The sequence below is a fragment of the Brienomyrus brachyistius genome, unplaced genomic scaffold, assembly GCF_023856365.1.
Source record: "Brienomyrus brachyistius isolate T26 unplaced genomic scaffold, BBRACH_0.4 scaffold48, whole genome shotgun sequence".
Lineage (NCBI taxonomy): Eukaryota > Metazoa > Chordata > Actinopteri > Osteoglossiformes > Mormyridae > Brienomyrus > Brienomyrus brachyistius.
In genome coordinates this window covers 845,308-859,901 of record NW_026042323.1, presented here as the reverse complement: position 1 = coordinate 859,901, position 14,594 = coordinate 845,308, and the positions used below count along the sequence as shown (strand labels likewise).

General features: G+C 52.2%; 2 protein-coding genes across 8 annotated transcripts in view; one reads left to right on the top strand and one right to left on the bottom strand.

Annotated features, from left to right (window-relative positions):
• LOC125723415 (G-protein coupled receptor family C group 5 member B-like) overlaps nucleotides 1–14,594 on the top strand; it is a 337,495-nt gene that overhangs the window by 96,649 nt on the left and 226,252 nt on the right. The window lies entirely within an intron of this gene.
• The window catches only part of LOC125723385 (NACHT, LRR and PYD domains-containing protein 12-like), a 57,992-nt gene continuing 52,193 nt past the window's right edge, over nucleotides 8,796–14,594 (bottom strand). For all 7 annotated transcript variants that reach the window (XM_048999955.1, XM_048999957.1, XM_048999956.1 and 4 more), the window contains 6 exons: nucleotides 14,207–14,380; nucleotides 13,387–13,560; nucleotides 12,642–12,815; nucleotides 11,908–12,081; nucleotides 11,776–11,822; nucleotides 8,796–10,148 (listed from right to left, as the gene is read on the bottom strand). In XM_048999955.1, coding sequence (XP_048855912.1) covers nucleotides 9,631–10,148; nucleotides 11,776–11,822; nucleotides 11,908–12,081; nucleotides 12,642–12,815; nucleotides 13,387–13,560; nucleotides 14,207–14,380 — 1,261 coding nt within the window. In that variant the 3' untranslated portion in view covers nucleotides 8,796–9,630. The remainder of the gene's footprint in view (nucleotides 10,149–11,775; nucleotides 11,823–11,907; nucleotides 12,082–12,641; nucleotides 12,816–13,386; nucleotides 13,561–14,206; nucleotides 14,381–14,594) is intronic.

Below are 14,594 nucleotides of genomic sequence, written 5' to 3'. Positions count from 1 at the left end.
AAGGGTGCCTGGGCACCTGCCCCTTCTGTCCTACGGGGGAGTAACCAGACCTTTTACAGTGGGTGGGGTGTGGCATGGTTGTCTGGGCACCTGCCTATTCTGTATGACGGGGGAGCAACCAGACCTTTCACAGTGGGGTGGGGGTGGCTAAGGTGCCTGGGCACATGCCTTTTCCGTGTGAGGGGGGCATAACCAGACCTTTTTCAGTGGCGTGGGGGTGGCAAGGGTGCCTGGGCACCTGCCCGTTCTGTCCGACGGGGGCATCACCAGACCTTTTACAGTGGGTGGCGGGTGGCAAGGTTGTCTGGGCACCTGCCTATTCTGTATGACGGGGGAGCAACCAGATCTTTTGCAGTGTGGTGGGGGTGGCAAGGCTGCCTGGTCATCTGCCCATTCTGTCCGACGGGGGAGTAACCAGACCTTTTGCAGTGCGGTGGGGGTGGCAAGGGTGCCTGGGCACCTGCCCGTTCTGTCTGACGGGGGCATAACTAGACCTTTTACAGTGAGGTGGGGGGTGGCAAGGGTGCCTGGGCACATGCCTTTTCTGTCTGACGGGGGCATAACCAGACCTTTTACAGTGTGGTGGGGGGTGGGTAAGAGACCCTGGGCACCTGCCCCTTCTGTCCTACAGGGGAGTAGCCAGATCTTTCACAGTGGGGTGGGGGTGGCAAGGGTGCCTGGGCACCTGACCCTTATTTCCGACGGGGGAGTAACCAGACCTTTTACAGTGGGTGGGGAGTGGCATGGTTGTCTGGGCACCTGCCTATTCTGTATGACGGGGGAGCAAGCAGACCTTTTAGAGTGGGGTGGGGGTGGCAAGGCTGCCTGGTCATCTGCCCATTTTGTCCGACGGGGGAGCAACCAGACCTTTTTCAGTGGGGTGGGGGTGGCAAGGGTGCCTGGGCACCTGCCCGTTCTGTCCGACGGAGGAGCAGCAAGACCTTTTTCAGTGGGGTGGGGGTGGCAAGGGTGTCTGGGCACCTGACCCTTCTGTCCGTCGGGGGAGTAACCAGACCTTTTGCAGTGCGGTGGGGGTGGCAAGGGTGCCTGGGCACCTGCCTGTTCTGTCTGACGGGGGCCTAACCAGTTCTTTTATAATAGGATGGGGGAGGCAATGGTGATTGGGCACCTGCCCATTGTCTGACCGGAGCATAACCAGATCTTTTACAGTGAGGTGGGGGTGGCAAGGGTGTCTGGGCACCTGCCCGTTCTGTCTGACGGGTGCATAACCAGACCTTTTACAATGGGATGGGGGTGGCTAGTGTGTCTGAGCACCTGCCCCTTCTTTCCGATGGGGGGGAATCCAGAACTTTTACAGTGTGGTGGGGGTCACAAGGGTGCCTTGGCACATGCCTTTTTTCTGACGGGGGCATAACCAGACTTTTTAGAGTGGATTGGGGGTGGCAAGGCTGCCTACGAAACTGTCCGTTCTGTCTGACGAGGGCATAACCAGACCTTTTACAGTGCGGTGGGGAGGGGGGGGGGTAAGGGTGCCTGGCCACCTGCCTGTTCTGTCTGACGGGGGCATAACCAGACCTTTTACAGTGTGTTGGGCTGGCAAGGGTCTCTGGGTACCTGCCCCTTCTGTCCGATGGAGGAGTAACCAGAACTTTCACAGTGGGGTGGGGTTGGCAAGGGTGCCTGGGCACCTGACCATTATTTCCGACGGGGGAGTAACCAGACCTTTTACAGTGGGTGGGGAGTGGCATGGTTGTCTGGGCACCTGCCTATTCTGTATGACGGGGGAGCAGCAAGACCTATTTCAATGCGGTGGGGGTGGCAAGGGTGTCTATGCACCTGACCCTTCTGTCCGACGGGGGAGTAACCAGACCTTTTGCAGTGTGGTGGGGTTGGCAAGGCTGCCTGGTCATCTGCCCATTCTGTCCGACGGGGGAGCAACCAGACCTTTTTCAGTGCGGTGGGGGTGGCAAGGGTGTCTATGCACCTGACCCTTCTGTCCGACGGGGGAGTAACCAGACCTTTTGCAGTGCGGTGGGGGTGGTAAGGGTGCCTGGGCTCCTGTCCAGTCTGTCTGACGGGGGCATAACCAGACCTTTACAGTGGGGTGGGGGTGGCAAGGGAGCCTGGGCACCTACCCGTTCTGTCTGACGGGGGCATAACCAGACCTTTTACAATGGGGGTGGGGGTGGCAAGGCTGCCTGGGCACCTGCCCGTTCTGTCTGACGTGGGCATAACCAGACCTTTTACAGTGGGGTGGGGGTGGCAAGTGTGTCTGGTGAAATGTCTGTTCTGTCTGACGGGGGCATAACCAAATCTTTTACAGTGGGGTGGGGGTGGCAAGGCTGCCTGGGCACCTGCCCGGTCTGTCTGACGTGGGCATAACCAGACCTTTTACAGTGGGGTAGGGGTGGCAAGTGTGTCTGGTGAAATGTCTGTTCTGTCTGACGGGGGAGTAACCAGACCTTTTACAGTGGGTGGGGAGTGGCATGGTTGTCTGGGCACCTGCCTATTCTGTATGACGGGGGAGCAGCAAGACCTATTTCAATGCGGTGGGGGTGGCAAGGGTGTCTATGCACCTGACCCTTCTGTCCGACGGGGGAGTAGCCAGACCTTTTGCAGTGCGGTGGGGGTGGCAAGGGTGTCTGGGCACCTGACCCTTCTGTCCGTCGGGGGAGTAACCAGACCTTTTGCAGTGCGGTGGGGTGGCAAGGGTGCCTGGGCACCTGCCTGATCTGTCTGACGGGGGCACAACCAGTCATTTTACAATGGGGTGGGGGTGGCAAGTGTGTCTGGTGAAATGTCTGTTCTGTCTGACGGGGGCATAACCAGATCTTTTACAGTGGGGTGGGGGTGGCAAGGGTGCCTGGGCACCTGCCCGTTCTGTCTGACGGGGGCATAACCAGACCTTTTACAATGGGGTGGGGGTGGCAAGGCTGCCTGGGCACCAGCCCCTTCGATCCTACCGGAGAGTAACTAGTCCTTTTACAGTGGGGTGGGGTGGCAAGGGTGCCAGGGCACCTGCCCGGTCTGTCTGACTGGGGCATAACCAGATCTTTTACAGTGGGGGTGGGGGTGGTAAGGGTGCCTGGGCACCTGCCCGTTCTGTCTGACGGGGGCATAAGCAGATCTTTTACAGTGGGGTGGGGGCGGCAAGGCTGCCTGGGCACCTGCCCGTTCTGTCCGACGGGGGCATCACCAGACCTTTCACAGTGGGGTGGGGGTGGCTAAGGTGCCTGGGCACATGCCTTTTCCGTCTGAGGGGGGCATAACCAGACCTTTTACAGTGGCAAGGGGGTGGCAAGGGTGCCTGGGCACCTGCCCGTTCTGTCCGACGGGGGCATCACCAGACCTTTTACAGTGGGGTGGGGGTGGCAAGTGTGTCTGGTGAAATGTCTGTTCTGTCTGACGGGGGCATAACCAAATCATTTACAGTGGGGTGGGGGTGGCAAGGGTGCCAGGGCACCTGCCCGTTCTGTCTGACGGGGGCATAACCAGACCTTTTACAGTGTGGTGGGGGGTGGGTAAGAGACCCTGGGCACCTGCCCCTTCTGTCCTACAGGGGAGTAGCCAGATCTTTCACAGTGGGGTGGGGGTGGCAAGGGTGCCTGGGCACCTGCCCGTTCTGTCTGACGGGGGCATAACCAGACCTTTTACAATGGGGTGGGGGTGGCAAGGCTGCCTGGGCACCAGCCCCTTCGATCCTACCGGAGAGTAACTAGTCCTTTTACAGTGGGGTGGGGTGGCAAGGGTGCCAGGGCACCTGCCCGGTCTGTCTGACGTGGGCATAACCAGACCTTTTACAGTGGGGTAGGGGTGGCAAGTGTGTCTGGTGAAATGTCTGTTCTGTCTGACGGGGGAGTAACCAGACCTTTTACAGTGGGTGGGGAGTGGCATGGTTGTCTGGGCACCTGCCTATTCTGTATGACGGGGGAGCAGCAAGACCTATTTCAATGCGGTGGGGGTGGCAAGGGTGTCTATGCACCTGACCCTTCTGTCCGACGGGGGAGTAGCCAGACCTTTTGCAGTGCGGTGGGGGTGGCAAGGGTGTCTGGGCACCTGACCCTTCTGTCCGTCGGGGGAGTAACCAGACCTTTTGCAGTGCGGTGGGGTGGCAAGGGTGCCTGGGCACCTGCCTGATCTGTCTGACGGGGGCACAACCAGTCATTTTACAATGGGGTGGGGGTGGCAAGTGTGTCTGGTGAAATGTCTGTTCTGTCTGACGGGGGCATAACCAGATCTTTTACAGTGGGGTGGGGGTGGCAAGGGTGCCTGGGCACCTGCCCGTTCTGTCTGACGGGGGCATAACCAGACCTTTTACAATGGGGTGGGGGGTGGCAAGGCTGCCTGGGCACCAGCCCCTTCGATCCTACCGGAGAGTAACTAGTCCTTTTACAGTGGGGTGGGGTGGCAAGGGTGCCAGGGCACCTGCCCGGTCTGTCTGACTGGGGCATAACCAGATCTTTTACAGTGGGGTGGGGGTGGTAAGGGTGCCTGGGCACCTGCCCGTTCTGTCTGACGGGGGCATAAGCAGATCTTTTACAGTGGGGTGGGGGCGGCAAGGCTGCCTGGGCACCTGCCCGTTCTGTCCGACGGGGGCATCACCAGACCTTTCACAGTGGGGTGGGGGTGGCTAAGGTGCCTGGGCACATGCCTTTTCCGTCTGAGGGGGGCATAACCAGACCTTTTACAGTGGCAAGGGGGTGGCAAGGGTGCCTGGGCACCTGCCCGTTCTGTCCGACGGGGGCATCACCAGACCTTTTACAGTGGGGTGGGGGTGGCAAGTGTGTCTGGTGAAATGTCTGTTCTGTCTGACGGGGGCATAACCAAATCATTTACAGTGGGGTGGGGGTGGCAAGGGTGCCAGGGCACCTGCCCGTTCTGTCTGACGGGGGCATAACCAGACCTTTTACAGTGTGGTGGGGGGTGGGTAAGAGACCCTGGGCACCTGCCCCTTCTGTCCTACAGGGGAGTAGCCAGATCTTTCACAGTGGGGTGGGGGTGGCAAGGGTGCCTGGGCACCTGACCCTTATTTCCGACGGGGGAGTAACCAGACCTTTTACAGTGGGTGGGGAGTGGCATGGTTGTCTGGGCACCTGCCTATTCTGTATGACGGGGGAGCAAGCAGACCTTTTAGAGTGGGGTGGGGGTGGCAAGGCTGCCTGGTCATCTGCCCATTTTGTCCGACGGGGGAGCAACCAGACCTTTTTCAGTGGGGTGGGGGTGGCAAGGGTGCCTGGGCACCTGCCCGTTCTGTCCGACGGAGGAGCAGCAAGACCTTTTTCAGTGGGGTGGGGGTGGCAAGGGTGTCTGGGCACCTGACCCTTCTGTCCGTCGGGGGAGTAACCAGACCTTTTGCAGTGCGGTGGGGGTGGCAAGGGTGCCTGGGCACCTGCCTGTTCTGTCTGACGGGGGCCTAACCAGTTCTTTTATAATAGGATGGGGGAGGCAATGGTGATTGGGCACCTGCCCATTGTCTGACCGGAGCATAACCAGATCTTTTACAGTGAGGTGGGGGTGGCAAGGGTGTCTGGGCACCTGCCCGTTCTGTCTGACGGGTGCATAACCAGACCTTTTACAATGGGATGGGGGTGGCTAGTGTGTCTGAGCACCTGCCCCTTCTTTCCGATGGGGGGGAATCCAGAACTTTTACAGTGTGGTGGGGGTCACAAGGGTGCCTTGGCACATGCCTTTTTTCTGACGGGGGCATAACCAGACTTTTTAGAGTGGATTGGGGGTGGCAAGGCTGCCTACGAAACTGTCCGTTCTGTCTGACGAGGGCATAACCAGACCTTTTACAGTGCGGTGGGGAGGGGGGGGGTAAGGGTGCCTGGCCACCTGCCTGTTCTGTCTGACGGGGGCATAACCAGACCTTTTACAGTGTGTTGGGCTGGCAAGGGTCTCTGGGTACCTGCCCCTTCTGTCCGATGGAGGAGTAACCAGAACTTTCACAGTGGGGTGGGGTTGGCAAGGGTGCCTGGGCACCTGACCATTATTTCCGACGGGGGAGTAACCAGACCTTTTACAGTGGGTGGGGAGTGGCATGGTTGTCTGGGCACCTGCCTATTCTGTATGACGGGGGAGCAGCAAGACCTATTTCAATGCGGTGGGGGTGGCAAGGGTGTCTATGCACCTGACCCTTCTGTCCGACGGGGGAGTAACCAGACCTTTTGCAGTGTGGTGGGGTTGGCAAGGCTGCCTGGTCATCTGCCCATTCTGTCCGACGGGGGAGCAACCAGACCTTTTTCAGTGCGGTGGGGGTGGCAAGGGTGTCTATGCACCTGACCCTTCTGTCCGACGGGGGAGTAACCAGACCTTTTGCAGTGCGGTGGGGGTGGTAAGGGTGCCTGGGCTCCTGTCCAGTCTGTCTGACGGGGGCATAACCAGACCTTTACAGTGGGGTGGGGGTGGCAAGGGAGCCTGGGCACCTACCCGTTCTGTCTGACGGGGGCATAACCAGACCTTTTACAATGGGGTGGGGGTGGCAAGGCTGCCTGGGCACCTGCCCGTTCTGTCTGACGTGGGCATAACCAGACCTTTTACAGTGGGGTGGGGGTGGCAAGTGTGTCTGGTGAAATGTCTGTTCTGTCTGACGGGGGCATAACCAAATCTTTTACAGTGGGGTGGGGGTGGCAAGGCTGCCTGGGCACCTGCCCGGTCTGTCTGACGTGGGCATAACCAGACCTTTTACAGTGGGGTAGGGGTGGCAAGTGTGTCTGGTGAAATGTCTGTTCTGTCTGACGGGGGAGTAACCAGACCTTTTACAGTGGGTGGGGAGTGGCATGGTTGTCTGGGCACCTGCCTATTCTGTATGACGGGGGAGCAGCAAGACCTATTTCAATGCGGTGGGGGTGGCAAGGGTGTCTATGCACCTGACCCTTCTGTCCGACGGGGGAGTAGCCAGACCTTTTGCAGTGCGGTGGGGGTGGCAAGGGTGTCTGGGCACCTGACCCTTCTGTCCGTCGGGGGAGTAACCAGACCTTTTGCAGTGCGGTGGGGTGGCAAGGGTGCCTGGGCACCTGCCTGATCTGTCTGACGGGGGCACAACCAGTCATTTTACAATGGGGTGGGGGTGGCAAGTGTGTCTGGTGAAATGTCTGTTCTGTCTGACGGGGGCATAACCAGATCTTTTACAGTGGGGTGGGGGTGGCAAGGGTGCCTGGGCACCTGCCCGTTCTGTCTGACGGGGGCATAACCAGACCTTTTACAATGGGGTGGGGGTGGCAAGGCTGCCTGGGCACCAGCCCCTTCGATCCTACCGGAGAGTAACTAGTCCTTTTACAGTGGGGTGGGGTGGCAAGGGTGCCAGGGCACCTGCCCGGTCTGTCTGACTGGGGCATAACCAGATCTTTTACAGTGGGGTGGGGGTGGTAAGGGTGCCTGGGCACCTGCCCGTTCTGTCTGACGGGGGCATAAGCAGATCTTTTACAGTGGGGTGGGGGCGGCAAGGCTGCCTGGGCACCTGCCCGTTCTGTCCGACGGGGGCATCACCAGACCTTTCACAGTGGGGTGGGGGTGGCTAAGGTGCCTGGGCACATGCCTTTTCCGTCTGAGGGGGGCATAACCAGACCTTTTACAGTGGCAAGGGGGTGGCAAGGGTGCCTGGGCACCTGCCCGTTCTGTCCGACGGGGGCATCACCAGACCTTTTACAGTGGGGTGGGGGTGGCAAGTGTGTCTGGTGAAATGTCTGTTCTGTCTGACGGGGGCATAACCAAATCATTTACAGTGGGGTGGGGGTGGCAAGGGTGCCAGGGCACCTGCCCGTTCTGTCTGACGGGGGCATAACCAGACCTTTTACAATGGGGTGGGGGTGGCAAGGGAGCCTGGGCACCTACCCGTTCTGTCTGACGGGGGCATAACCAGACCTTTTACAATGGGGTGGGGGTGGCAAGGCTGCCTGGGCTCCTGTCCAGTCTGTCTGACGGGGGCATAACCAGACCTTTACAGTGGGGTGGGGGTGGCAAGGGAGCCTGGGCACCTACCCGTTCTGTCTGACGGGGGCATAACCAGACCTTTTACAATGGGGTGGGGGTGGCAAGTGTGTCTGGTGAAATGTCTGTTCTGTCTGACGGGGGCATAACCAAATCATTTACAGTGGGGTGGGGGTGGCAAGGGTGCCAGGGCACCTGCCCGTTCTGTCTGACGTGGGCATAACCAGACCTTTTACAGTGGGGTGGGGGTGGCAAGTGTGTCTGGTGAAATGTCTGTTCTGTCTGACGGGGGCATAACCAAATCATTTACAGTGGGGTGGGGGTGGCAAGGGTGCCAGGGCACCTGCCCGTTCTGTCTGACGGGGGCATAACCAGACCTTTTACAATGGGGTGGGGGTGGCAAGGCTGCCTGGGCACCTGCCCGGTCTGTCTGACGTGGGCATAACCAGACCTTTTGCAGTGCGGTGGGGGTGGCAAGGCTGCCTGGTCATCTGCCCATTCTGTCCGACGGGGGTAGCAACCAGACCTTTTATAGTGGGGTGGGGGTGGCAAGGCTGCCTGGGCACCCGCCTGTTCTGTCCACCGGGGGAGCAACCAGACCTATTACTGGGGGGTGGGGGTGGCAAGGGTGTTAATTATTTAACAAAACAAATTTCTTTATTTATTGAAATATATTAATAATAATTTTATTTACTTTAATCCACTGATCCAGGACATAATTATATTTTCCAGTTTTTTCGGTCTGTTATGTCTGCAGTTAAATGATTATTATACACATTGATTGAGTGTCATTATGTCAGTTATGTTCAGCTGCAGTAATACAGTGAATTTAACTTAATCCAGCAGACTGTGGTTTCATTATGTTACTCAGTTATGCTTTGGGTGACGCTGAAGCAGGACATTAATAGGACAGAACAGAAAGCCTTTATTGTCACTGTACAGGGAGGGAATACAGTAAATGGACATAAATATATAATATATAAAATGTACATATACAGGAGAAGGGGATACTCTCCCCCCCAATCAGGATTACATTTAATTACATTTTAGTCAGAGAGAAAACGTATAAAAAACAATATTTTTCATGTTTATTCAGCTCACTGAACACAGGCATTTATCTTTTGCCAAACATACAGTCCTGTGTAAAAGTCTTAGGCAGTCCAAAGAAATGTTTAAAGCTGTTTATCTGGGTAGCAAATGTACTTTGGCTTAGAACAAAAAATACAATTTAACATTAGAACGTGTGCAAATTAAAAGTAACACAATAAAAACTAGTAATAATTTCTTCTGTTTTCTAAAAAGTTACTGATATCTAGTTGGATTGCTAGATGAACACCGCTTCAGTTCCCAAACTTCTCCTCAGGGGCACCTCAGCCGTTCCACGATTTTGTTAAATTTCACCAACAGCTCAATTAAATGATGAAATATATTGGTTTAAAAAGTCAGTGAGAGATTGACTAGCTGTATGAGGTCTGCTAGTGGCCAAGTCAAAAAATACATGGCTGCACTGGACGGTCGCTGCAAATACTGGGATGATTTTAGCAGAGGTTCTGAAATGGCGAAGCTGACACACTTTGACAGGCATCATATCATAGTTTTACACCAACAGGAGGATAATCTAAACATCATTTTCTTTGCCTGCCTAAGACTTTTGCACAGTTCTGTACATTTCAGAGTAAAAAGGATTATAAAGGTTAAAAAGCAGAGATTTTACCTTTTTGCAGGAGAACCAGCAACACGTCACAGTGACACTGAGGAGTTATAAACCCAAAACCCTGGAAAGAGGGACTCAGTGAATGAGGAGGTGAATCTGTGCAGGGGGGTCAGTCCATCAGAGGAGACTCTGTAGAAGGACAGAGCACCAGCCCCCCAGTCCAGATACACTCCTACTCTGCGGGAGCCTGAGGGCCGTATGGGTATGAGAGTCCGTTTATTATTGTGCCGGACAGAGTAACTGTTAGTATAACAGTACAGACACCATGACTTGTCATTGAATCCAAGCCGACAGTCATAACTCCCTCCTTTCCTCTCGATCCCTTTATAAGTCACTGCTATCAGGGCTCCATCTCCATCCCACTCAGCCTCCCAGTAACAGCGGCCAGTCAGACTCTCTCTGCACAGAACTTGGGGCCAGCTGTCAAATCTCTCTGGATGATCAGGATATGGCTGCTCTGCCCCCCCTGTCACCTTCCTGTTCCCCCCTGACAGAGACAGGCTTCTGTTTGCTGTGTTGGGGTCCAGCGTCAGCTGGCAGGAGTCTGTAGGCAGGAGGAAGAATTATTAATCCCATCAGGCCGCCTGTACTTTATGTTTCTGTTCGATATAAAAACAGCACAGCTTCCCCTAACGAAGCGGGAACTGAAGTTTATGAAACATAAAGTGGGCGCGCGACGGCGGCGGGAAGAGCCGCCAAAATGGGGCGCGAGCTAAACTAACAGGTTAATTAATTTAATTAAAAAATGACAAAGCAGCAACATTCATCAGACATATTCATCACAAGCATATTTACCACAAAACGGCACCAGAGATCAATACTAAAATCAGTGTCTTTCCTTCAAACCGCTAATTCCGGCGCATCCGGCTCGAAAATGGCCATCAATAACAGAATATTTAAGTAATATTATTACATGTTTAAAGTGATATTTAATAAACATTTGGACCTGGATTCCGATATAAACTATGATTCCGGCACAGATCGTGCATCTTAAAAAACAGGAAGGTTCTCATTAATTCAGAAAAAAAATTGCTCTGAAAAACGGGATTATTATCTCATTAATTCGGAAAAACAGAATTAATTTCCCCCAGATGAATGCAATACGCTTCCATAGAGAACCGCTTACCGCGCGCGTGACTGTAGATGCTGCGCCGCTGCCGCGAGGAGTGAGCCCCGCATCTCGCGCACGCACGCGGCCGCTCTAATCTGTTAACATGGGCGCCGAAATGAAATTTGATATTTTCCGCCGCACATCCAGTGTGTCCCGGCCGCAAATTTCTTTTAGCACCGTGGATCAGGAGAACTTTTTAATATTCACGAGTGAAGCCCTACACAATTGGCTAGCTGATTAGTATTTATGAGCGGGGAACTACCTCACTGGCCAGTTAACATCGACTTGTGCTGCCTTTTTCTTCTAGCTAAAGCAGGGGTGTCCAAATCCAGTCCTGGGGGGCCGGTGCCCTGTGTAGCAAAGTTCTTTCCCTGTTCCACCATAAATACTTCAGCTCAAGAGCTGTGTGGTTATTAGCACAAGGAGATGAATCAAGTGTGTTAAATGAGGGGAAACCCAAAAATGTGCAGGACTCTGGCCCTCCAGGACTGGATTTGGGCTCCCCTGGTTTAAGGCATTCAGTGACCAATCGGTAATATTCTCTCATGAATATTAATGAATGATCCAGAACCACCCTGTAAAAATGCAAATTCACATTTTGCACTTGAGGAGAGAGTCCGGTCTCACTGCCTACAGGTGCCTCCTTAGGACAATACTAACGAATCTCACACAGAAAACACATACACTCACGGCATCCGCAAAAAGAACAAATGCAAAGGATTCTTTTTTTGTGAAATTAAAGATGTATAATTAATTCAGAATATATTTAACCATCCTACACTCCCACACAAACACCAAGATAATACAAGCAGCTATAAAGCATTTGTAAAAAATATTTTTAAAAACGATTAAATGAATTGATAGTGTTTTTGGTGATGATTTTGATTTTTTGTTTCTTGTTTGGATGTTGTCTAAAATGACATGAAACTCACCTAAACACAAACATGGAAATCCATCTACACACAGTGCAAAAAGCCACACTCATCACAACAATTGTGTGAATACAACCATAACATAGTATTCATGGTATTATTAATAAAAAACATGCAAAGACACTTACATTTCTGTAAGCCTGGTCTGGTCCTGCACTTTCCACCGTGATCCACACTATAGGAGAAGCAGAATGACATGACTCTTCTTCACATACATGCATAAGTATCTGTAGCCTGTCAGACACACACTCTGTACTCACTTCATCTTCTCCAGTTTACAGCTGGGATCCTCCAGTACAGCAGAGAGCAGCTTCACTCCTGAGAATCCTGGGTGATTGTAGCTCAGGTCCAACTCTCTCAGGTGAGAGGGGTTTGATCTCAGAGCTGAAGCCAGGGAAGAACAGCCTTCTTCTGTGACTCTACAGCCTGACAGCCTGCAGAGAGAGAGAGACAGAAACTCCCCAATAAATAATATCCCCTCACCATTATAATTATTAAATAAATGTGATGCTCTAATAAATAATTCAAGAATTAGAGTTTAGTGTCTAAGACAAGGCAGGTCCCCTCCTCTCTTTCCCTTAGCTAATTGCTCACCGTCTCCTCTTTATAGTGTGGAATACACAGTAATACTGACCTCAGTATCTCCAGTTTGTGGTGTGGAATACCCCACAATACTGGCCTCAGCATCCCCAGTTTACAGTGTGGAATACCCCACAATACTGGCCCCAGTATCCCCAGTTTACAGTGTGGAATATCCAGTAATACTGGCCTCAGTATCTCCAGTTTGCGGTGTGGAATACCCCACAATACTGGCCTCAGTATCTCCAGTTAACAGTGTGGAATACCCAGTCAGACTGACCTCAGTATCTCCAGTTTATAGTGTGGAATACCCTGTCAGACTGACCTCAGTATCTCCAGTTTATAGTGTGGAATACCCAGTCAGACTGACTTCAGTAACTCCAGTTTACAGTGTGGAATACTCAGTCAGACTGACCTTAGTATTTCCAGTTTACAGTGTAAGTCCCCCAGTCCAGCAGAGAGCAGCTTCACTCCTGAGTCCTGCAGGTCATTGTCACTCAGGTCGAGCTCTCTCAGGGGTGAGGAGTTTGATCTGAGAGCTGAAGCCAGTGCCTCACAGCATTCCTCTGTGAGTTCACACCGGCCCACCCTTTAAAAAAATTAAACACTTTTAAATCCACTTTTTACACTGCAGCACTGTATTCAAATGAGGAGAATAAGGGCCATGACATAATGGATTTTCAGAAAACAATTAAATTATTAAAAATCATTTTAACAATCATTCCGACTCTGTTTGGTGTCCATTATTTTTTTGTCCATAACACGTTAAAGTCAGCATGTTTATCTATAGCAGTGCTGTTAACTTTGCTAACCAACACAAATGTTTTGCATGGATTACAGTATATGGTTGAATGGATGTTTCCTGCTTCACTGCTTAATTATTTCTAACATGGATCGAGGGCTGATAAGATTGTGGGATATAAGGAAATAGGAGAAGAAAACAGAAGCTGTTTGTGTTTGTTTATTATGTAACTGCTGAAAGGCATTGTGGGTTTTCTTGGTGTCCCGTTACTTTTGTGCAAAATGCATATTCTGTACTCACTACAGCTTCTCCAGTTTACAGCTGTGATCCACACTATAGGAGAAGCAGAATGACATGACTCTTCTTCACATACATGCATAAGTATCTGTAGCGTGTCAGACACACACTCTGTACTCACTTCAGCTTCTCCAGTTTACAGCTGGGATCCTCCAGTAGAGCAGAGAGCAGCTTCACTCCTGAGTCTCCTGGATGATTGTATCTCAGATCCAGCTCTCTAAGGTGTGAGGGGTTTAACTTCAGAGCTGAAGCCAGGGAAGAACAGCCTTCTTCTGTGACTCTACAGCCTGACAGCCTGCAGAGAAAGACAGAAACTCCCCAATAAATAATATCACCTCACCATTATAATTATTAAATAAATGTGATGCTCTAATAAATAATTCAAGAATTACAGTTTAGTGTCTAAGACAAGGCAGGACCCCTCCTCTCTTTCCCTTAGCTAATTGCTCACTATCTCCTCTTTAAAGTGTAGAATACCCAGTATTACTGACCTCAGTATCTCCAGTTTGTGGTTTGAAATACCCAGTAATACTGACCTCAGTACCCCCAGTTTGCAGTGTGGAATACTTAGCAATACTGACCTCAGTATCTCCAATTTACAGTGTGGAATACCCCACAATACTGGCCTCAGTATCCCTAGCTTACAGTGTGGAATATCCAGTAATACTGGCCTCAGTATCTTCAGTTTGCAGTGTGGAATATCCAGTAATACTGGCCTCAGTATCTCCAGTTTACAATGTGGAATACCCAGTAATACTGACCTCAGTATCTCTAGTTTGCAGTGTGGAATACCCAGTAATACTGGCCTCAGTATCTCCAGTTTACAATGTGGAATACCCAGTAATACTGACCTCAGTATCTCCAGTTTACAATGTGGAAAACCCAGTAATACTGACCTCAGTATCCCCAGTTTACAGTGTGGAATACCCAGTAATACTGACCTCAGTATCTCCAGTATGCAGTGTAAATCCTCCAGTGCAGCAGAGAGCAGCTTCACTCCTGAATCCTTCAGGTTATTGTCACTCAGGTCCAGCTCTCTCAGGGGGGAAGAGTTTGATCTTAGAGCTGAAGACAGCACTTCACAGTGTTTATCTATGAGATCACAGCTGTTCAGCCTGAAACAGAAAACACTTTAAGACACAGACATATACACATCCTACATATTAGTAAAATACAAAGCATTACAATAAGCATTTGTTTTCAGTATAATTAGCCGCAGAGCTTACACTTCAAAATGAGTTATAGTCTGCAGAGTGTTCTGTGCGTCCTGACAATCTGCTGCAGTCATATGATCACTAATTGTGAGTCAGTGCATCTTTGCTCAAAACT